Source organism: Telmatherina bonti, assembly GCF_933228915.1.
Source record: "Telmatherina bonti genome assembly, chromosome: 21".
Lineage (NCBI taxonomy): Eukaryota > Metazoa > Chordata > Actinopteri > Atheriniformes > Telmatherinidae > Telmatherina > Telmatherina bonti.
This window is the reverse complement of record NC_136630.1, coordinates 29278714-29302262: the sequence shown is the minus strand read 5'-3', so window position 1 is coordinate 29302262 and position 23549 is coordinate 29278714. Positions and strand designations below refer to the sequence as shown.

At 45.0% G+C, this 23549-nt stretch overlaps 1 protein-coding gene across 1 annotated transcript in view; it reads left to right on the top strand.

The window, feature by feature from the left end:
- The window catches only part of LOC306772080 (caveolae-associated protein 1-like), a 33495-nt gene extending 10187 nt beyond the window's left edge, over nucleotides 1-23308 (top strand). The window contains exon 2 of the mRNA XM_079261479.1: nucleotides 18680-23308. Coding sequence (XP_079117605.1) covers nucleotides 18680-19558 — 879 coding nt within the window. The 3' untranslated portion in view covers nucleotides 19559-23308. The remainder of the gene's footprint in view (nucleotides 1-18679) is intronic.
- Nucleotides 23309-23549: the final 241 nt, after the last annotated feature.

The window sequence follows — 23549 nt, the reverse complement described above, 5'->3', positions numbered from 1 at the left end:
GGTTCTGCTGTAGAACCAGTAGGAACCAGCAGTAAACCTGCAGTCTGAGAAAAGTTCTGATGGGACCATCTGAGATCTTTCAGGTCCAGTGGATCTTGGTCACTGAGAGTTTTATTATGAGGAGAAAATTTTTATTCTGGATTTCAGAGGAAGACGATGAAGATGAAACTGGAGGAACATGATGATGATGATGATGATCCTCATCAGAACCTCTTGCAGCGTCTCGGATCAGACGGAGATACTTCAGAAGACATAAATGAAGGGAATTAGGATTGAAGCTACAATCACCTGCAGATCTGTGATTCCTCTCTTCAGCTCTCCTGCACACCAGTCAGTTATCTCCGACCCATTTAGAATGTCATCATATCTGTGGGCTGCTTCCAGTACTTCCAGTTTCTCCTCGCTGACCTCAACAGAGAAGTTACCGCTCAGATCTCTGATTTAATAATTTATTTCTCAGTAAAATAGAAATTTCCACATGAGTCAGACGTGAGTGAGTCACAGTCAGAGGTTTATTGAAAACATTCTGTTGTTTCCTCATATGATCGCCTCCATCATGTGATGCAGTCACGTTATTGTCCCCAAACAGAAGAACATTTGTGACCAGTTTCTTCAAACATCTTCGTGTTACACTCATTCATCAGACTTTTATCAACACATTCCTGTAGTTTATAGAAGCATTTACTCTGCAGTTATCCCTCTCTTCCATTTACTCTCCTTTCTTTCTATAAACAGAGGACGGAGCTCCGCAGGAAGAAAAAAGCTTTAAAATAAATACGACTCCACAGAGGAACACTGTGCTCTCACACAACTACCACATTTTACTGATTAGAGTTTGACTTCTTGGTTTGATTCTAACAACCCAAATCCAAGAAAGCTGCGTCCCTCAGTGAAATGTAGATAAAACCAGAATCCCATCAGGTCAGGTTTTATTCCCAGTAGAAGATAAACATCATGTCAGATTTTATTCCCAGTAGAAGATAAACATCATGTCAGATTTTATTCCCAGTAGAAGATAAACATCATGTCAGGTTTTATTCCCAGTAGAAGATAAACATCATGTCAGATTTTATTCCCAGTAGAAGATAAACATCATGTCAGATTTTATTCCCAGTAGAAGATAAACATCATGTCAGGTTTTATTCCCAGTAGAAGATAAACATCATGTCAGATTTTATTCCCAGTAGAAGATAAACATCATGTCAGATTTTATTCCCAGTAGAAGATAAACATCATGTCAGATTTTATTCCCAGTAGAAGATAAACATCATGTCAGATTTTATTCCCAGTAGAAGATAAACATCATGTCAGGTTTTATTCCCAGTAGAAGATAAACATCATGTCAGATTTTATTCCCAGTAGAAGATAAACATCATGTCAGGTTTTATTCCCAGTAGAAGATAAACATCATGCCAGATTTTATTCCCAGTAGAAGATAAACATCATGTCAGATTTTATTCCCAGTAGAAGATAAACATCATGTCAGATTTTATTCCCAGTAGAAGATAAACATCATGTCAGATTTTATTCCCAGTAGAAGATAAACATCATGTCAGGTTTTATTCCCAGTAGAAGATAAACATCATGTCAGGTTTTATTCCCAGTAGAAGATAAACATCATGTCAGATTTTATTCCCAGTAGAAGATAAACATCATGTCAGATTTTATTCCCAGTAGAAGATAAACATCATGTCAGATTTTATTCCCAGTAGAAGATAAACATCATGTCAGGTTTTATTCCCAGTAGAAGATAAACATCATGTCAGATTTTATTCCCAGTAGAAGATAAACATCATGTCAGGTTTTATTCCCAGTAGAAGATAAACATCATGTCAGATTTTATTCCCAGTAGAAGATAAACATCAAGTTAGATTTTATTCCCAGTAGAAGATAAACATCATGTCAGATTTTATTCCCAGTAGAAGATAAACATCATGTCAGATTTTATTCCCAGTAGAAGATAAACGTCATGTCAGATTTTATTCCCAGTAGAAGATAAACATCAGGTCAGATTTTATTCCCAGTAGAAGATAAACATCATGTCAGATTTTATTCCCAGTAGAAGATAAACATCATGTCAGATTTTATTCCCAGTAGAAGATAAACATCATGTCAGATTTTATTCCCAGTAGAAGATAAACATCATGTCAGATTTTATTCCCAGTAGAAGATAAACATCATGTCAGATTTTATTCCCAGTAGAAGATAAACGTCATGTCAGATTTTATTCCCAGTAGAAGATAAACATCATGTCAGGTTTTATTCCCAGTAGAAGATAAACATCATGTCAGATTTTATTCCCAGTAGAAGATAAACATCAGGTCAGATTTTATTCCCAGTAGAAGATAAACATCATGTCAGGTTTTATTCCCAGTAGAAGATAAACATCATGTCAGGTTTTATTCCCAGTAGAAGATAAACATCATGTCAGATTTTATTCCCAGTAGAAGATAAACATCATGTCAGATTTTATTCCCAGTAGAAGATAAACATCATGTCAGGTTTTATTCCCAGTAGAAGATAAACATCATGTCAGATTTTATTCCCAGTAGAAGATAAACATCAAGTTAGATTTTATTCCCAGTAGAAGATAAACATCATGTCAGATTTTATTCCCAGTAGAAGATAAACGTCATGTCAGATTTTATTCCCAGTAGAAGATAAACATCATGTCAGGTTTTATTCCCAGTAGAAGATAAACATCATGTCAGATTTTATTCCCAGTAGAAGATAAACATCAGGTCAGATTTTATTCCCAGTAGAAGATAAACATCATGTCAGGTTTTATTCCCAGTAGAAGATAAACATTAGGTCAGATTTTATTCCCAGTAGAAGATAAACATCATGTCAGGTTTTATTCCCAGTAGAAGATAAACATTAGGTCAGATTTTATTCCCAGTAGAAGATAAACATCATGTCTGATGATGAAACTGGGACATTTTATCATCTGATGGAAAATATGAATCTGATGCAGCAACACGTCTGGAAACATCTGGAACAGGAGCAACAGAAGTCTGGAGAAGCATTAAAAGAGGAACATGTTGCAGTTAATCAGGTTAACTATCAGGTTTATGTTACACAGGTCAAGAGATCTTTAGAGAGGCAGAGTCTCTCAGAAGTAAAGCCAGACGGAGCTTCAGCCATCAGCAAAACTAAAACATGAAAACATTTCAGATTAATGTTCCTGCATGTAAAACTGAAAACTTTTAATCTGAAGACTCTCCTTCAACATCTGCACTGGAGGATCTTCTGCATTAAAACCAGCCAGGATTCTCTGCCAGACCTGATTCTGGATCTACAGGATCCAGAAACACGCCGTCTTCTCTGGACCAAAGCTCATCTAAAATGTTCTGAGTGGAAACCTGGATGAAGATGTGGAATAGTTTGTGGACAGCATGGACGGCGTGTCCTGCAGACTAAAGAGGAGAGGGAGCATCCAGCTTGTTATCAGCCTGCATCTCTGATGGGATGGGGTTGCATTAGTGCCGATGGCGTGGGCAGCTTCCACATCTGGGAAGCTCCATCAATGCTGAAACATCTGCTCCCATCCAGACAACGTCTCTTTCAGGGAAGACCTTGCAGGTTCCACCATGCTGGACCACAGAACTGCTCTCCTCACTTCCAGATGTTTCCAGATGTTGGAGAGATGGAGGAGATGCTAACGATGCTAAACATCATCCTGGAAACACTTTTACAGACGTGTTGCTGCATCAGATTCACAATCTGCTCATATTTTCCATCAGTTTATCTTAGACCTAATTAATGTTACATCTCTGATTTATTTTTAAACGCAACTGAATCTTTTTGGTTTTCAGATCATGTTTTGCAGTCAAAGTTTTTGTAACGTGCTTCCAGTTTGTGACTTTTTCTGGAAGTTTCTTCCTGTAATTTAAATGAAGAGATAAATTTCTCCTTCTCGCGTTGTGGAGTGACAGAAGATGGACATCAGGTTCCTCTTCACTCAGATTATTTGATCACTGGAAGAAAAAAAACAAAAACAAACGTGACTAACTTCCTGAAATATTTCATCTTGTCTCTTCGTTCTGCTCCTTGCAGCTGGTTATCTCTTCCAACACGTCAGTGTCACATTTCCAGCTCTTGCAGCTGTTATCGTAAGTGGAAGCTTTGGGCTCCGTGGAGGGACAGTTCCACCCAACATGGCAGCCTGACAGATAAAACAAACAGGAAAACAGGAGCTTGTTTATTCCTGCTGGAAAGTAAACTAGTTAACGGCTTCACTCTCACATGCAGGTCAGGAAGAGGCCACTTCTTCTGCAGCTTCATAAATCTCTCAGTAAACATCGGCCTCTTCATTGTTATTGGAAAGAGTATCACATGGTTGCCATGGTGACGGCCACCAACATCCCTCACTGTCTACATCTGAGTTAGTCGAGTGTGGTGAGGCGGCTTGGGAATGTTGGCATGCTCCAGATAGGATCCACTTTGCTCTCGTTTTTCACATGAAATATTCTGAGATGTTTTATTTTTAATAGTTTAGTTTTAACGTAAACACGTTAAACTGGAACCAGACTGAGGAGAGATGCTCTGCAACAGATTATAGATTCAGGCTGGTTTCTATCCAGTAGAGGGGGAAGAAAGAAAAAGAAGAAAAAGGATTAGAAACAAATTGCGACTTGTACAGCGTGAAAGCTGAACAGGACAAAGGAGGGAATCCAGATATTATTAAGAAGTAAAAAATCCTGACATGTTTCATTTACTAAAATCCTGATTACTTATTTTTTTCTCTGGATAAAATTCTTTATTTTGTGCATTTCTTCATTTCTTAATAAGTAAAAGCCGATTGTTTAAAAACAGTTTTATGTTTAGGAACACCACAACGCCATCTAGAGGTAGTTCTTGTTAATCTGTTCATTATGGGACCATTCATTCATTCATTCATTCATTCATTATCCTAACTGCTTAATCCGATGAAGGGTCGCGGGGTTTTGAGACCAGTCGCATAAAAAACCAAACAAGCAAAACGTTGCATCTCGAGCCTGTGAGTTTTATGACAATAGTAACTCATCAAGTTTTCTGGGTTTCAACAGCTTGGTGAGGCTTGAAGTGTTAAAAGTGGTCTTATTTGTGTAAGAGAAGTGGGATAAGATCCTTTTGTCTGAAAGGTTTTAGATGCTACCAGTATTAAATCGGAGGCTTTGACGTTCACACATTTAAACTCACATATTCTCGATTGGCACTAATGTTTATTGTCATGGGTTTGTTGATGAAATACGTAGCAGTCGTTTCCCCGACGCTAAGAGCAGGAGTGCACAAGTCCCGTCCTGCAGATCTACGATCCTGCAGCTTTTAGTTGCATGTCTGCTCCCACACACTAACATGAGCTGGATGGCTGGTTAGCAGGCCTCTGCAGATCTAAATGACATAGAGATGAAGGAATTCAGCCATTTGATTCAGGTGTGTCGGAGAAGGGATGCACCTGAAAGTTGCAGTAAAGCAGATCTCCAGGGTCAGACTTGGGCACCTTTGGTTTAGAGCAGTGGGTGGGGAACCCTGGTCTTAGAGGGTTGCAGTCCTGCACGGTGACATGTGTCCCTGATTTAACACACCTGATTAGAATGAAATGACTCCAACAGCTGATTAAATTCTGCATAGTGACTCCGTTTATTTTAACCAGGTGAGTTGGAGCAGGGAAACATGGAAAACTTGCAGGACAAGAGCCAAGCTTCCCCACCACTTGCTTAGAGTAAGAGCCATAACAATGGATTAGCATCCTTCCGGTGCGTCTGGACACCAGTATCATCTGCATACATCTACAGTTTTACATCATCTTCACAGACCAAGAGGAGACTGTTTATGTGTATAAAGTAAAACAGTCCTAAAATGGAGCCCTGTGGGACTCCCATGGTGCACGCTCTTGCTGGTGATGCTGCATACCGTCGATGGGATCAGTTGTACGAAGACCAGGGTCAGAAGCAGAACCTGAACTGTGCTGTAAGGAGCATGTGATGGCTGACAGCAGCAGGCTGTGTCTTACCAGGTCAGTGAAAACAGTATGGAGATGCTTCACACACACACGTCTGCAGCCCTGGGAAACACTCATGTCTTCGTTTGTGTTTCATGCAAATTCTCAGAGTCTCAGAGGACGGGAGGTCTTAAAGGCGGAGGACAGGGGGTTTCTTTTCCTGATGATAGAAGAAGAAATGTTTTAATCCATAAGGAAAAGCTCATTTTACCAGTTTACTTCTCCACTGCGGCCGAGCAACAACTGGGTGTTGTGCCATTAACCAGAACCAAGTAGATGTGAATGAAGTGTGTTATCTGGCTCAGAAACGGTGCATGAGTGTTTGTTCTGTTGCCATGGAGTCGTGACGCCAATCTGGATATTTCCTCTGAGCTCAAACAGCCTACATTTTCTCTGCGGCTGTTCGGCAACAACAGCAGGAAGAATTTAAACAAGCGGAGAAAGAAAAGAGAAAAACGAAGCCTGGTCCTGTGCTGAGCTTCAGCTCGGTGACTCATCGTCCTCCTGCTGCCCTCGGGGACCTGCAGCATGCCATCACTTTATATAGAAGTCTCCCTCTCTGCTCCCTCTGATTAAAGGGGACAAATGGAAACCAGAGGAGTTCTCTCCCTCGGGTTTTTTTTTTTTTTTTTTGTGTGTGTGTGGGACCATTTCAGTCTTTCCCATAGGACACAACAGCAACTGGTTGGAGCAATGCGTGTCCACAGTCCAGCAGAGAGCTGGAAGATCAGGAGAGGTCACATCATTTCTAGTCGCCTCCTCATAGACATCATTATATTAAAAGTCAACAGTGACTGACAGTCCATGCAGTTCCTCCATTCATCTCCTGAAGTTCTGCTTGTTGCCAGAAATCTGAGCAGTTCTGCAGGGATCCTCCTCCCAGCTCACCTAAAGTCTGATCATCCACGCGCCTAAAAAGTGCTTTTATATGTGAACCTGTCCCTGTCTGACATCTCAGTGTGCAGCTGTTGTCCAGCTCACCACCGCAGAGGGAGGTGTTGGTTGTTTCCCCACCGGCTGAGATCTGCTGATCTTTGCAGACTGTTAGGAAATCCTTCTGTTTCTAATTTTGCTCTTTTCCTCAGATGTCGCTCCGTTAAACCAACGGTCCTGCACCATGACATCTGGTGGACATGTAAGCCTCGTCCACACAGCAGCGACTGCTGAACCCGAGCAGAGACCCTAACACGGAGCATGGAAAGACCAGAATCACATCTCCAGCAGGAGTCCTGGCTCGGCCATTTTATGTCTCATTAAACGTGTCTGCATTTCTCCAGACACGTTTCAGCCAAGATCTAATAACTCCCCGTCTTATTTCATCAGATAACCCTTTCCCAACATTTCCCAACATCAAAATCTGGGTTGCAGATCCTGGTCTGGTCTGGATTTCAGTTCTGGATGTAACTGCAGATCTTTTCACACTGCTTGTTGGAGACTTCAGACTTTCCCTTTAGTTTTTATGAAAGGCAGACATTCAGGATCTGGATAAGCGGTACAACCAAACTGGTTATCGACTCGCTAATTCAGCCATTTTTCCACCTTGATCAATACGCACTCACATAAAAGGGGCGGAGTTTACAGCATCTGACCAATCACAGACATGGCAAAACCCTGCAGAGCGGCTTGTTTTTATCCCGGAGGAGGAGACAACTATCCATCGAAATACCGAGAATTCTAACATATCATCCAGACCAAAAGCAACGCCGTTGCTATAGCAACAGCCAGGTAGAAATCACACTCATTTAATGTGTGAATTTGCGATATTTTACCAAATTCATGAATCAGACAATAAAAACAAACAACACTGATCGGACAGTTTTGCTTTAGGAGGCGTTTCAGACAGAGGTTCCTCACCTCCTTCCCTTCATTTATTTTTTCTTCTTTTAGGCCTCATCAAAAGCATGTTTTGTGTTGGAAAATGAATTCCTCACAGTGACAGTAGAAGCAGTTGTGTGTTCCATAAATTCCTGGATTTGTGACCATTCTTATAAACATTCTTCTAGATGCAACGCTTGTGGCGCTAAACGGACTGGTAACAAGTCAACTATACAAACATCCTGCAAACGGTTCAATGACAAGACTTTATTTCTTCATCAGAAGGATGCATCTGTCCCTAAAAACTTTCTCCTCAGAGCTACTCCCACAATCCAACACTGACAGAACATCAGCTGTTTTCCAACAGTACTGATCAGTCAGAAGGCGGTGCTTTTAGACTCTGATCTCTTATCCTGAGCAGGTTAGATGTTCAGTGTAGAGTTACCGGGAAGAAAAAAACCTCGGAAAGGAGTGAACCGGCGTTGTAGTACAGTAAACCCAAAGTTAACCCTGAGAAGACTAAATCCAGCTTCGCAGGACAAGCCTCAGGTCTCCAAATAAGTCCCCAGTATAACAAAAAGTCCGGTTTGACCCTGCTTTGTCCGCATGTCGCTCATTACGGTCGCTGCAGAGGTAAACTGGGATGTAAGGCCATGACATGGTGTCAGGCTTGCCTTGTTGACTGGGAGAAGGTGAGGGTTGGATTCCTTGGATTGGAAGCAATGAATCATTGGTTTTAAGATCTGGGAAACTATTTAATGTGAGTCACAGAAGATATTAAAACATGTTTATTCACCAACTGCAAGCTTTATTTACTAGAGATAACTGGATGAAACTGGAGGTGAGGTCTTGCTGGACTTATGTTGGGTGTTTTGTGAGAAGACAACTGTAGACTCAGATAAAGGACAAGACCCTGAAAAGGACGGAGGGAGGATGGATGGGGGTATATGATGAACTGGTGGTGGATTTCCTTCCTACATCAGCAGCTGTATCAGGAGGATTCCCCTTTTTCCTGGATCTCCCGTTGGAGTGGGCGTGGAGTGGAATGTGGAGTTGTGAAGCTCACCCAGTACAGTATCCAAGCTGCTCACACGGACAATCACGCACACACACAGCTGGCGTTCCACAGCGGTGGGGAAGTTTGTGGTGGTTTGAGTTTAAAGGAAAACAGAGAGGGGTGTGTTCCTGCAGGATTCCTCTCTCCGATGACTGGTCGCAGTGTGAGGGCGGAAAGCTTCACACAAACACACACACACACACAGTTTAATGAAACATCTTCTGCTTTCTTCTGGAAACATTATAGTTCCAGTCAGGCTCACCGCGGTTACCATGGAGACACCAGTGTTTTGCCTTGAAGCAGCTGGTAGACCTGAACCCGAGCCCTTCCGTCCTGGTTTTATTTAAAGACCTGCAGGCTGATCTGGTTCTGATCTGGTCCTAGTTTCACCATCAGCTGGGCAAGGCAGGTTTATTTATACAGCTCATTTCATGTAGAAGGTAGTTATTAAAGCATTACAGCGAGGTGCAGAGAGCATTAAAAACAAACAAATTAAATATTAATTAAATGTTTAAAAGAGAAAGAAAATAATTAAATAAAAAGACAATAAAATGCTTTGGATAAAAATGACAGTGAGGAATTAAGTTACTTTGATAAAAGGCGACAAATAAAAAGTTTTTAATCTTGATTTAAAGCAGCTGAGAGTTTCATCTGACCTTCAGTTTTCTGGGAGTTTGTTCCACAGATGAGGAGCATAAAACCTGAACGCTGCCTCCATGTTTGGTTTTTACTGTGGGAACAGAAAGTTGACCTGATCAGCCGATCCATAAAAATCCAGCTGAAACCAAAAACCCCACAAATCCTTCAAAAGGCGGAGATTTTCCACAAGACACCATTCATTTCCAAAAGATGAGGATGACCGGGCGTTTACCACCACCTGTTTACCAGCTGGTAACCATCAGTTTAATAGCAGTTAAAAAGTGTTTACCAACTTGTAACTATCAGTTTATCTGCAGTCATCCACCTGTTAACCAACCATTTGTCAGCTGTTAAACAGTGGTTTACCAGCAGTTAACACAGTTTACTAGATGTTTACCAGCTGGTAACTATCAGTTCAATAGCAGTTAAACAGTGGTTTACCAGCAGTTAACACAGGGACACGCGGAGGACAGAGAGGGACCAGAGACTGGTCCAACCAGGGACACGCTGAGGACAGAGAGGGACCAGAGACTGGTCCAACCAGGGACACGCTGAGGACAGAGAGGGACCAGAAACTGGTCCAACCAGGGACACGCGGAGGACAGAGAGGGACCAGAGACTGGTCCAACCAGGGACACGCTGAGGACAGAGAGGGACCAGAAACTGGTCCAACCAGGGACACGCGGAGGACAGAGAGGGACCAGAGACTGGTCCAACCAGGGACACGCTGAGGACAGAGAGGGACCAGAGACTGGTCCAACCAGGGACACGCTGAGGACAGAGAGGGACCAGAAACTGGTCCAACCAGGGACACGCTGAGGACAGAGAGGGACCAGAAACTGGTCCAACCAGGGACACGCTGAGGACAGAGAGGGACCAGAGACTGGTCCAACCAGGGACACGCTGAGGACAGAGAGGGACCAGAAACTGGTCCAACCAGGGACACGCGGAGGACAGAGAGGGACCAGAGACTGGTCCAACCAGGGACACGCTGAGGACAGAGAGGGACCAGAGACTGGTCCAACCAGGGACACGCTGAGGAAAGAGAGGGACCAGAGACTGGTCCAACCAGGGACACGCTGAGGACAGAGAGGGACCAGAAACTGGTCCAACCAGGGACACGCTGAGGACAGAAAGGGACCAGAGACTGGTCCAACCAGGGACACGCGGAGGACAGAGAGGGACCAGAGACTGGTCCAACCAGGGACACGCTGAGGACAGAGAGGGACCAGAGACTGGTCCAACCAGGGACACGCTGAGGACAGAGAGGGACCAGAGACTGGTCCAACCAGGGACACGCTGAGGACAGAGAGGGACCAGAAACTGGTCCAACCAGGGACACGCTGAGGACAGAGAGGGACCAGAGACTGGTCCAACCAGGGACACGCTGAGGACAGAGAGGGACCAGAGACTGGTCCAACCAGGGACACGCGGAGGACAGAGAGGGACCAGAGACTGGTCCAACCAGGGACACGCTGAGGACAGAGAGGGACCAGAGACTGGTCCAACCAGGGACACGCTGAGGACAGAGAGGGACCAGAGACTGGTCCAACCAGGGACACGCTGAGGACAGAGAGGGACCAGAGACTGGTCCAACCAGGGACACGCTGAGGACAGAGAGGGACCAGAAACTGGTCCAACCAGGGACACGCTGAGGACAGAGAGGGACCAGAGACTGGTCCAACCAGGGACACGCTGAGGACAGAGAGGGACCAGAAACTGGTCCAACCAGGGACACGCTGAGGACAGAGAGGGACCAGAAACTGGTCCAACCAGGGACACGCTGAGGACAGAGAGGGACCAGAAACTGGTCCAACCAGGGACACGCTGAGGACAGAGAGGGACCAGAAACTGGTCCAACCAGGGACACGCTGAGGACAGAGAGGGACCAGAGACTGGTCCAACCAGGGACACGCTGAGGACAGAGAGGGACCAGAGACTGGTCCAACCAGGGACACGCTGAGGACAGAGAGGGACCAGAGACTGGTCCAACCAGGGACACGCTGAGGACAGAGAGGGACCAGAAACTGGTCCAACCAGGGACACGCTGAGGACAGAGAGGGACCAGAAACTGGTCCAACCAGGGACACGCTGAGGACAGAGAGGGACCAGAAACTGGTCCAACCAGGGACACGCTGAGGACAGAGAGGGACCAGAGACTGGTCCAACCAGGGACACGCTGAGGACAGAGAGGGACCAGAAACTGGTCCAACCAGGGACACGCTGAGGACAGAGAGGGACCAGAAACTGGTCCAACCAGGGACACGCTGAGGACAGAGAGGGACCAGAAACTGGTCCAACCAGGGACACGCTGAGGACAGAGAGGGACCAGAAACTGGTCCAACCAGGGACACGCTGAGGACAGAGAGGGACCAGAGACTGGTCCAACCAGGGACACGCTGAGGACAGAGAGGGACCAGAGACTGGTCCAACCAGGGACACGCTGAGGACAGAGAGGGACCAGAGACTGGTCCAACCAGGGACACGCTGAGGACAGAGAGGGACCAGAAACTGGTCCAACCAGGGACACGCTGAGGACAGAGAGGGACCAGAAACTGGTCCAACCAGGGACACGCTGAGGACAGAGAGGGACCAGAAACTGGTCCAACCAGGGACACGCTGAGGACAGAGAGGGACCAGAAACTGGTCCAACCAGGGACACGCTGAGGACAGAGAGGGACCAGAAACTGGTCCAACCAGGGACACGCTGAGGACAGAGAGGGACCAGAAACTGGTCCAACCAGGGACACGCTGAGGACAGAGAGGGACCAGAAACTGGTCCAACCAGGGACACGCTGAGGACAGAGAGGGACCAGAAACTGGTCCAACCAGGGACACGCGGAGGACAGAGAGGGACCAGAGACTGGTCCAACCAGGGACACGCTGAGGACAGAGAGGGACCAGAGACTGGTCCAACCAGGGACACGCTGAGGACAGAGAGGGACCAGAAACTGGTCCAACCAGGGACACGCTGAGGACAGAGAGGGACCAGAAACTGGTCCAACCAGGGACACGCTGAGGACAGAGAGGGACCAGAAACTGGTCCAACCAGGGACACGCTGAGGACAGAGAGGGACCAGAGACTGGTCCAACCAGGGACACGCTGAGGACAGAGAGGGACCAGAAACTGGTCCAACCAGGGACACGCTGAGGACAGAGAGGGACCAGAAACTGGTCCAACCAGGGACACGCTGAGGACAGAGAGGGACCAGAAACTGGTCCAACCAGGGACACGCTGAGGACAGAGAGGGACCAGAAACTGGTCCAACCAGGGACACGCTGAGGACAGAGAGGGACCAGAGACTGGTCCAACCAGGGACACGCTGAGGACAGAGAGGGACCAGAGACTGGTCCAACCAGGGACACGCTGAGGACAGAGAGGGACCAGAAACTGGTCCAACCAGGGACACGCTGAGGACAGAGAATGACCAGAAACTGGTCCAACCAGGGACACGCTGAGGACAGAGAGGGACCAGAGACTGGTCCAACCAGGGACACGCTGAGGACAGAGAGGGACCAGAGACTGGTCCAACCAGGGACACGCTGAGGACAGAGAGGGACCAGAAACTGGTCCAACCAGGGACACGCTGAGGACAGAGAGGGACCAGAGACTGGTCCAACCAGGGACACGCTGAGGACAGAAAGGGACCAGAGACTGGTCCAACCAGGGACACGCTGAGGACAGAGAGGGACCAGAGACTGGTCCAACCAGGGACACGCTGAGGACAGAGAGGGACCAGAAACTGGTCCAACCAGGGACACACTGAGGACAGAGAGGGACCAGAGACTGGTCCAACCAGGGACACGCTGAGGACAGAAAGGGACCAGAGACTGGTCCAACCAGGGACACGCTGAGGACAGAGAGGGACCAGAGACTGGTCCAACCAGGGACACGCTGAGGACAGAGAGGGACCAGAGACTGGTCCAACCAGGGACACGCTGAGGACAGAGAGGCTGGTAACCAACACACCAGTCAGGATTAACAGCAGATGAAGAAGAGGATTCTTTCATCAGCTTCATCCAGTGATCAGGAGACAACGACTCCTATTGCTCCAGGACATAATGACTCTCTGACACACTGAAAACACACACACACACACACACACACACACACACACACACACACACACACGTTGTGGTTAACTGTGTTTCACAACAAACCTCCCTCCCAGCTGTCATTCTGTGATTTAAGTGCAGAGTAGATATGAAAATTGTCTGAGTGTTTTGTAAGAGCTGAGTCTGAAACATCTCACTGTTTTTCCCTGACAACCACACAAACACATACACACACACACACACACACACACACACTGAACCATTACATACCTCGTTCATCTATTTTCCACGACTCCGTGTACCTTCCTGTCTTTGGAGCAACAGTCTCACAGAGAACAATGTCCCATTAAATTAGGAGGGTCAGGAAGTCAAACACCAAGGTGGATGCCTGAACTTCCCACAGATCTTTCCATGTACTTTGGTGTAGAATTCCCTCCTGTGTCCCGCTCCTTCATGTAGCAGCACATTAACCTTCCATCCTCTGAGCTGTCAGACAGGACTCCAGGCAGCCCTCAGATAAGGAAACAGGAATACCTACAGTCACACTAATATTACTCTCCAAATGCATTCACCAACTGCTCCAACATCACCTGCCCAGTTCCCAGTTAACCTACTGGATTTATTCTCTGTGGCTCACTGGGTAAAGTTTTGGGGTAAACACTTTGTTGCTGCAGCTGAGTTTTTATTCACCTGGATGTCAACAAACATTTAAGATGAGATGCAGTCATCAGCTACACCCTCCTTCAGTCCAAGTCTTCACATGTCAGGTCATAAAAACACTGAACTTCAGCAGCTCCAGCCTGAGATGAACAACATGACACATCACACTGTATCACTGACCAAAGACCATGGCTACCTCATCACCCAGCAGCTTCTAGAAGCTCCTGCAGCTCCTGGAGGTCAAAGTAATGATCCAGATGATCAGTCTCTGTTATAGTCCTGGAGGAATTAGGGTCGATCTTCTTGTTTTTTGGAAGTTCTCTGATGGTCCCGCCACAGTATTTCCATCAGGATCAGAGCTGGACTTTAACTGGACCACGCTGAGACCTCCTCCTTCAACCTGTTTGGTCCTCCAGTCAGGATTAGGTCTGGACTTTAACTGGACCACGCTGAGACCTCCTCCTTCAACCTGTTTGGTTCCTCCAGTCAGGATTAGGTCTGGACTTTAACTGGACCACGCTGAGACCTCCTCCTTCAACCTGTTTGGTTCCTCCAGTCAGGATTAGGTCTGGACTTTAACTGGACCACGTTGAGACCTCCTCCTTCAACCTGTTTGGTTCCTCCAGTCAGGATTAGGTCTGGACTTTAACTGGACCACGCTGAGACCTCCTCCTTCAACCTGTTTGGTTCCTCCAGTCAGGATTAGGTCTGGACTTTAACTGGACCACGTTGAGACCTCCTCCTTCAACCTGTTTGGTTCCTCCAGTCAGGATTAGGTCTGGACTTTAACTGGACCACGTTGAGACCTCCTCCTTCAACCTGTTTGGTCCTCCAGTCAGGATTAGGTCTGGACTTTAACTGGACCACGCTGAGACCTCCTCCTTCAACCTGTTTGGTTCCTCCAGTCAGGATTAAGTCTGGACTTTAACTGGACCACGTTGAGACCTCCTCCTTCAACCTGTTTGGTTCCTCCAGTCAGGATTAGGTCTGGACTTTAACTGGACCACGTTGAGACCTCCTCCTTCAACCTGTTTGGTCCTCCAGTCAGGATTAGGTCTGGACTTTAACTGGACCACGTTGAGACCTCCTCCTTCAACCTGTTTGGTCCTCCAGTCAGGATTAGGTCTGGACTTTAACTGGACCACGTTGAGACCTCCTCCTTCAACCTGTTTGGTTCCTCCAGTCAGGATTAGGTCTGGACTTTAACTGGACCACGTTGAGACCTCCTCCTTCAACCTGTTTGGTTCCTCCAGTCAGGATTAGGTCTGGACTTTAACTGGACCACGCTGAGACCTCCTCCTTCAACCTGTTTGGTCCTCCAGTCAGGATTAGGTCTGGACTTTAACTGGACCACGCTGAGACCTCCTCCTTCAACCTGTTTGGTCCTCCAGTCAGGATTAAGTCTGGACTTTAACTGGACCACGTTGAGACCTCCTCCTTCAACCTGTTTGGTCCTCCAGTCAGGATTAGGTCTGGACTTTAACTGGACCACGTTGAGACCTCCTCCTTCAACCTGTTTGGTTCCTCCAGTCAGGATTAGGTCTGGACTTTAACTGGACCACGTTGAGACCTCCTCCTTCAACCTGTTTGGTCCTCCAGTCAGGATTAGGTCTGGACTTTAACTGGACCACGCTGAGACCTCCTCCTTCAACCTGTTTGGTTCCTCCAGTCAGGATTAGGTCTGGACTTTAACTGGACCACGCTGAGACCTCCTCCTTCAACCTGTTTGGTTCCTCCAGTCAGGATTAGGTCTGGACTTTAACTGGACCACGTTGAGACCTCCTCCTTCAACCTGTTTGGTCCTCCAGTCAGGATTAGGTCTGGACTTTAACTGGACCACGTTGAGACCTCCTCCTTCAACCTGTTTGGTTCCTCCAGTCAGGATTAGGTCTGGACTTTAACTGGACCACGTTGAGACCTCCTCCTTCAACCTGTTTGGTTCCTCCAGTCAGGATTAGGTCTGGACTTTAACTGGACCACGTTGAGACCTCCTCCTTCAACCTGTTTGGTTCCTCCAGTCAGGATTAGGTCTGGACTTTAACTGGACCACGTTGAGACCTCCTCCTTCAACCTGTTTGGTCCTCCAGTCAGGATTAGGTCTGGACTTTAACTGGACCACGTTGAGACCTCCTCCTTCAACCTGTTTGGTTCCTCCAGTCAGGATTAGGTCTGGACTTTAACTGGACCACGTTGAGACCTCCTCCTTCAACCTGTTTGGTTCCTCCAGTCAGGATTAGGTCTGGACTTTAACTGGACCACGTTGAGACCTCCTCCTTCAACCTGTTTGGTCCTCCAGTCAGGATTAGGTCTGGACTTTAACTGGACCATGACAACACCTTGATTCTCTTTTTGGCATCATGGTCCTGCTCCATGGAACAGTTCTGGACAAGCTTTATCTGACAGACAGATGAACTCCCATCTGACTCTTGAATACTTTGGTATCCAGATGAGGTCATGGTCCATGCTGACTAAAATCTGACTGTTATCTAAGTTCTGACATTTTTAGATCATTCCAGAAATCATGACGTCATAATCTGATAATGCTTTATCTAATAATGGAAGTTATCTGATTATGAGAAATCAGATAACACACCTAGATTTCTTCCAAATACTCCAATGTGTTTGTACATGAAGACCCATTAAGGATTTTATGTTTTTACAACTTGAGCACAAATATGCTGCACTGTCGTCTTTTTAGCAACTTCTGGTAAAAGGATGGCGCCATGACAACATGAGCAGAAAATTAAAGAAAAATATGGTGGCATGCAGCAGTGGGAAAATGGTGTGTAAAAAGTTAAACATTGTATTTTACAGCTTATTAGTGTCCACGTTGTCAGCTAACGCTGATATCCTGGAAGCCGCCTTTGGCTGCATTCCAGCTTTGCATGTAAATATTCCACTTGCAGGTGTAATCCTCATACTTTCCCTCTGGGAATGTTGTTGTGGAAACTTGTGGTATTGAGGCGTTACTGCATGCATTTTCAGGTTTGGAGGTGTTTGAGTTGGACGGATGAGTCAGGGCCGGTGGTTTTTCTCTATGTTCAGATATGTGTGTGATGAATTTCACAACTCTGCACTAAAATATTGGATTGTTTCATAAAGTGAAAGCAGGAATCTTTGATCTTCTGATGAATTTCTGCAGGAAAAGGCGGCACACAGTCAAACGGCATTAAAACCCCGGTCGAACAGAGTCCTATAGAGGCCACGTCAGACACATTCCTGAAGCAAACCACCACTCCATTCTTTGCTTCGAAACAAAAAGTAATGAATTTGACGTGGACAGGTACTTTCATACCCCCTCTCCCTCCTCCCCCTCTCAACACAGCTGCTCAGGAAAGCCCAAATCCCTCCTTCAAGGTCAAGTTTACCCAAGATACCTCGGTACAATACCTTCACAGAGTGACCATCATCACACTGCAAGTGAACACAATAGATATTTCCCCCCCTTCAACCTTCCAGCTAACACTCTGATGCTATCATCTTCCTGCTGGGCAGATGGTTTTCCAAGACTCTGGAGAATCCTCCCACTTGTGCCATTACTTGATACATAAAACAGCAAAAAAAAACACATCCATTTTCCACACTTACCCCCATCTCCCACCCCTCCCCGGGAATCCTTTGTTCTGGCTTTGCCGTGTTCCTGTTTTGGCCATAAAGGCAGTGCAGAGGGAGAGGAAAAGACATTACATACAAGTACTCCATGTAGACATTCAGGAGCCCAATTGGAACCCCTCCCCAGGTCCCTCCGTCCCACCCCCTCATTAACCACCAGATCATTGTATTTATGAGGTGAAAAGGGCAAATGGGAGGCAGAGAAAGAAATATAGGCTCAACTGGCAAGAAAACAGGGGAAAGAGAAAGGATTGGGTGGAAGATGGTGAAGCTAGAGGAATGAAAGAGTAGAGGAGGGAAAGGTTCTGGTTGGACAGACTCCCATTTCATGTGTGAGATGCAAAACCTGCTGGTCATTATCACCAGTTCATCATAATCACATCATACATCATTAGAGTGGAGGATGTGATGAATGAATAAAGTTTAACCTTAAAATCTGCAAACATCTCACCTTCTCGCATCACATTGTTCAATCATTGGTGGAGGCTTTGCTGTCTGATGGAAAGTTCACACATTTATCTAAACACAACGAATGTGTTTTAGTTGTTCATGAAATTTCTTGTATTTAAAATGAAACAAAAAAAAAAATCAGAAAAAGTATAATTTACAGTTTCTTTTTTACAGTGTATATCCAACCTTTCCACCCAGTCCAGCCTTCTATATTCAGTTACTGTGGAATTGTCATTTCCGCCAAACACTGTGCATCTCCATCCCAGATTCTAGTTATTTGTTGCTATTACTTATTAATACTCAGTAAGTCTAAACGTTTCTGGGTTTGTGCAGAAACATCTAGTACTTCAACTGAGACTTAATGAGAACACATTTCATCAACTCTCTTCATGTTCTTTTCTCCGCAGGATGAAGTTAAGATTCCCTCCAAACTGAGCATCTCTAAGTCCATGAAGGTGTCCGAGTCGGTGTCAGGAAGCAGAGGAGGAAGTCTGCTGGAGCTCAAAGAAGCTGTGGAGGAACCCGGAGAAGAAGGCGGAGAAGGTGAAAAGGCAGACAAACCCAACGTCGACCTCTCATCAGACGAGGAGGGGTTGGAGATTGAGGAGACCATTGAGGAGTCCCGAGCTGAGCGCATCAAGCGCAGCAGTCTGCAACGCGTCCAAAACCTGAAGACCGTTTTCTCAAAGGAGAAGATGGACAAGACCAGAGCAAAGACCAAAGAGAACCTGGAGAAGACCAAGCAAAAAACTAAAGAGAACCTGGAGAAGACCAAGCAGAAGACAAAGGAGAACCTGGAGAAGACCAGACAGAGAACCAAGGAGAACCTGGAGAAGACCAGACAGAGAACCAAGGAGAACCTGGAGAAGACGCGCCACAACATCGAGAAGAAAATGGGAAAACTCGGAACACGCATGAGCGTCAACCCTGAGCGCAAACAAAAGATGAAGACATCCAGTGACAAGATGAAGAAGTCCTTCACGCCAGACCATGTGGTCTACGCTCGGTCCAAGACCGCCGTGTACAAGGTGCCCCCCTTCACCTTCCACGTCAAGAAGATCCGAGAGGGGGCTGTCGAGGTGGTCCAAGGAACCGAGATGGTGGAGGTATCGAGGGATGCCGAGCCCTTCGAGGGGGTGGATGGGCCCGTAGACGACGTGGAGGTGGAGGTTGAGATGGAGATGATGAACGGCGCTGGGGATGAAGAGGAAGCTGAGGAGGATGAAGAGGAAGACACCCACGATGCTTTGCAGGAAAACGATGAAAGAGATAGAGACAGCGACTAAATGCAAACATTAACACCAATCCTTCGCCCCTACTCTGTTTTTTTTTTATCACAACACAATCAGTTTGTTTCAGTTCAGTGTTTTCCCGATCCTGGTCCACATGTACCACCGCCCTGCACGTCTGAGACCTGTTCCGACTCCAGCAAGCCTGGTTCTGATGATGCTTTTTCTTCATCAGGCTCTCTGCAGCCTGTTACCGAGCCATTCGTTTCATTCAGCTGTGTGAAAGTAGCGTCTGAAACACACAGGGCGGTCGGACCCCAGGACCAGGACTGGGAAACGCTGATTCAGAAGATTGATCAATAACAACAGATTATGTTTTCATAAGTTTGGCCATTATTCCTACTGTGAGCCAAATTCCCTAAATGACATTCTCACAACATGGAAATGTCACAAATGCAGTTCTTTGTGTTCTTTCTCTTCACAAACAAGGTAACAATAGCAGGCTTGTCGTCTATCTGGTGGCTAACTGCTGGTTTGTCTCTGTCTAGCCCGACTGTCTGCATCACAGCTCCAGTTTGCATAGATATGCATCCTCTGTTAGTATGTGTCATACGTGTTGCATCTTTTTTCTGTCTTTTGGTCAAACTGGATATGAAAAGCGTCTGAAAGATCAGAATTACAGAATGAGAGGACTCACACTGTAGTAACTCGTCGATCATAGACAGAGAAGCCAGAACCTAAAATGCACCTGATTGCCAACTTGTAACTGAGCTAAATAACCAATAACGTCTCCTGAAAGAAAGAGTTCGACCATTAGAAAGAAAGCAGTTTCAGGACTTTCCTCCATGGGATCTGCAGCCTGGTGCAACTCTCACCATGTCTCAAATATTTTTGGTCAATGATATCAGTGTTGACTCTGTGTGACCAAACAACTAATGTACAAAAAAAAAATTCTACATTTTTTTATCTGAAGCTTCATTTGAGCGAAACGTGAGTCAGAATGACTGTAGTTGGCATGATGTCCACCAGGGGGAAGAAGACCGAATATCTTCGGTAGTGTTCCAAATATGATGCATTAGGCCAGAGATCCTCGCTGTTAATCCAACAAGAGCCATATTCAATACACCACGACAAGAGGAGAGACGCCACCCCCATAAAAAGCATTCCCACGCTACGTTGCCAAATCAGTAACATTCAGCTTTTTACCAAGGAATGGTTATCCTACATATTGCACGGAGTAATGACATTCTTATGCAACAGTATATGGTGAAAATACAATAATGGCTCTAGAAAGTGGGCGTTTCTTTTTCATTATATATACGGAGCTACCGACGGAGCAGTTCTTTGGTGGAGTTCGGTGCAGCTGAAATCAGCCAAACCTGGCAACTCTGACAGGGTCAGTTAGGGCCGTTAGGACAGCAAAGTTTCTGCAAGCAGCCTGCAGCTCTTGTTAGTGGAGAGAACTGCAGTGTTGATGATCATTATGACTTGTTTAGATCGCATTTTCAGAAAGCCAGAGGCTGCTTCACGAGCCGCAAGTCAAGAGTTGGTGAGCCACATGCGATGAGGAATGCTGCAGTAGGCGTTAATCTGGGCAATATCATTTGAAATGTATTCCCTTTTTATCCCAGGGGGTAAATTGTAACTTGCAATATGAAAAATGATCCGAAATCTTATGTTTAAGTCTTTCAGAAGACTAATTGACCTGATTAACCACTCAGTCCAGCGTATACACGACCCCACATTTTCATTCTTCTGGCCAACAAAATGTAATTTATGTTACCATGGCCAGAAAATTATTTAAAACACAATTTGAAGTCCTTTTTGGTCTTTAACAAAAGTCATGTGCATATTAATGTATGAGTGTTGAAGGAAGCAGAAGACAAGAATCATGGTGTATGCAGAAGTTTTTACCGTAAAATGATTCGAAAGCTCTCAGAAATGTTTTAAATGTGATCAATTAACCATTAATATCAAAATATGGGAAATTTTTTATTGTTTTAATGCTAAAGAATAATTTTTTATGATGGAAAAATGAACTAACAGAATACTTTTTCGATGAGAACATTTCAGTTCACATAAAATGAATAGAAAAAAACTTTATTTTGATCTTACAAAAGAAGACTTTAGATAGAGGATTTATTAATCTAACCACTTAATGTTTACATTGCTCACTTTTTAAATGATATAATATAACAAAGCAGTTTTCAAAAAGACCGATTAGACAAGCGGAATATGGTATGAATATGAAATGCATAAAAGTCCACTTCTTAAATTTATCAGATTCAGTCTGTAAAGCAGTTCTTCTCAAACGCTTTGAGCCACGACCACCAAATACCATAGGTTGGTGTTCGCGATCCCCGTGAGTGTGTGACACATTAGATGCGTCTTCTAAAAGTAAGAATGGAAAACTGTCAAAATACCCATAAATAAAGAGAAGAGTGTTTTTGGGAGAATTCGGTTCCCGGCTGTGACAAAACACCAGCTTTTCTTATCGAGATAATGTCAAATTCAGATTTTAAAAGTGTTATTTGTTCGTTAATGCGTTAAAAAGATGAAGATGCTTACTTACAGATATATCTCTGCAGAAATTATTTAATTAGACAGCCCTGATAAAAATTACTAATTTATTTGATAAATTTAAGCCGCATATGTTTTATAATTATCTATCGACCCTCTGAAATTATCTCACGACCACCGTGGGGGTCCAGACCCATGGTTTGAGAACCACTGCTCCAAATGAGTGTTTTTTGGACTATTTGTCAAGGGTTTATTTCTGTTATTATTAATATTATATTATTATTATTATTATTATTAGTTTCCCTACAATTGGCCATATTTGTAAGGAAAATGTTCTTATAGGACAGACAGCAGAGGTGAAGACGTGGGTTGCCATGACAAACTTGCCAGATCTTTTCTGCTCAGGCCAAACAGCTTCTTTAGATAAATAATCCTCCTAACAATTTTTTATTTACTTGTTCACGCTTACACTCGGTAAGTTAGTAAACTGGATGCGGAGCTACTTCTCACACTGCTGTAACACACAGAGAGGATAACAGAACAGGAAACTTAAACGTAAAGATGTGTTCCATTGCAGGAATAATGGCAGAAACTAAATGAAAAGAAAATCCAAAGCAGTGTTACAAGGCGGAATCTGGGTTCAGAGTGAAGAATAAAGAATAGAATAAAGAGTTGCTGGTTTAAGGTGAACATGATCAATAAGTGAAGACAAAATAGGAAGAAAACAATAACTGTGTTGTGGACATGGGGGGTGATAAGATCAGCAGTGATGTGATGAGGAAGGAAATCATGGGGGGGGCATCGTTCTGCTGGTGGAAAGTCTGATGGAATTTTAGTACGATGATGTCTGATCCTTGAATTTCAGTATATTTGTTATAAATGATTTTCCTTCCATCAATATGTCTGTTCTCACAGAGATCCTGTGTTTTAAATATCAGACATCTTCAATCATTCCTTTCACCTTTTGTTGCTGATCAGCTCTTTAAATGTATTATTATCTGCTTAATTCACCTTATTAGCGTCACGTCTGCTCTAGGCTGTCATGAGCACATGTATTGTGGATGATTTAGTATGTAATCACACGTCACAGCTTATGTCACGTTTCCACTCAGCTCGCCTTCATTCTTGCAGAGTTCGTCATATTTCTGCCTTCATCTTTAATAATCGGTTCATTTCTGCTGAATGTAAGACACAGCTTACATTTTCACATTTATTTTCATTCATTCTGAGACTCTTCTGTGTTTAAGCAAGTTGTTTTTAAGATGTCTTCTGCAAATAAACTGTGATAAGAAACCAAACTGTCGGTATGTTTCCCAAACCAAAGCACCGGTGTTGTGGTCCAACACGGACCCCTAGTGGTCACTGCTCCCTCTTTAACAGCCTGAATCTGGTCTGAGTCTGGCAGGAGGCAGGGTGGGGTGCTGTGAACTTATCCATTAGCTTATGGTAGGACGATCTGAGAAAACAGTACAGATAAATATTAAACAAAGAGTTTTATGTAACTGTTGGCAAACTGTGAACCTCCCAC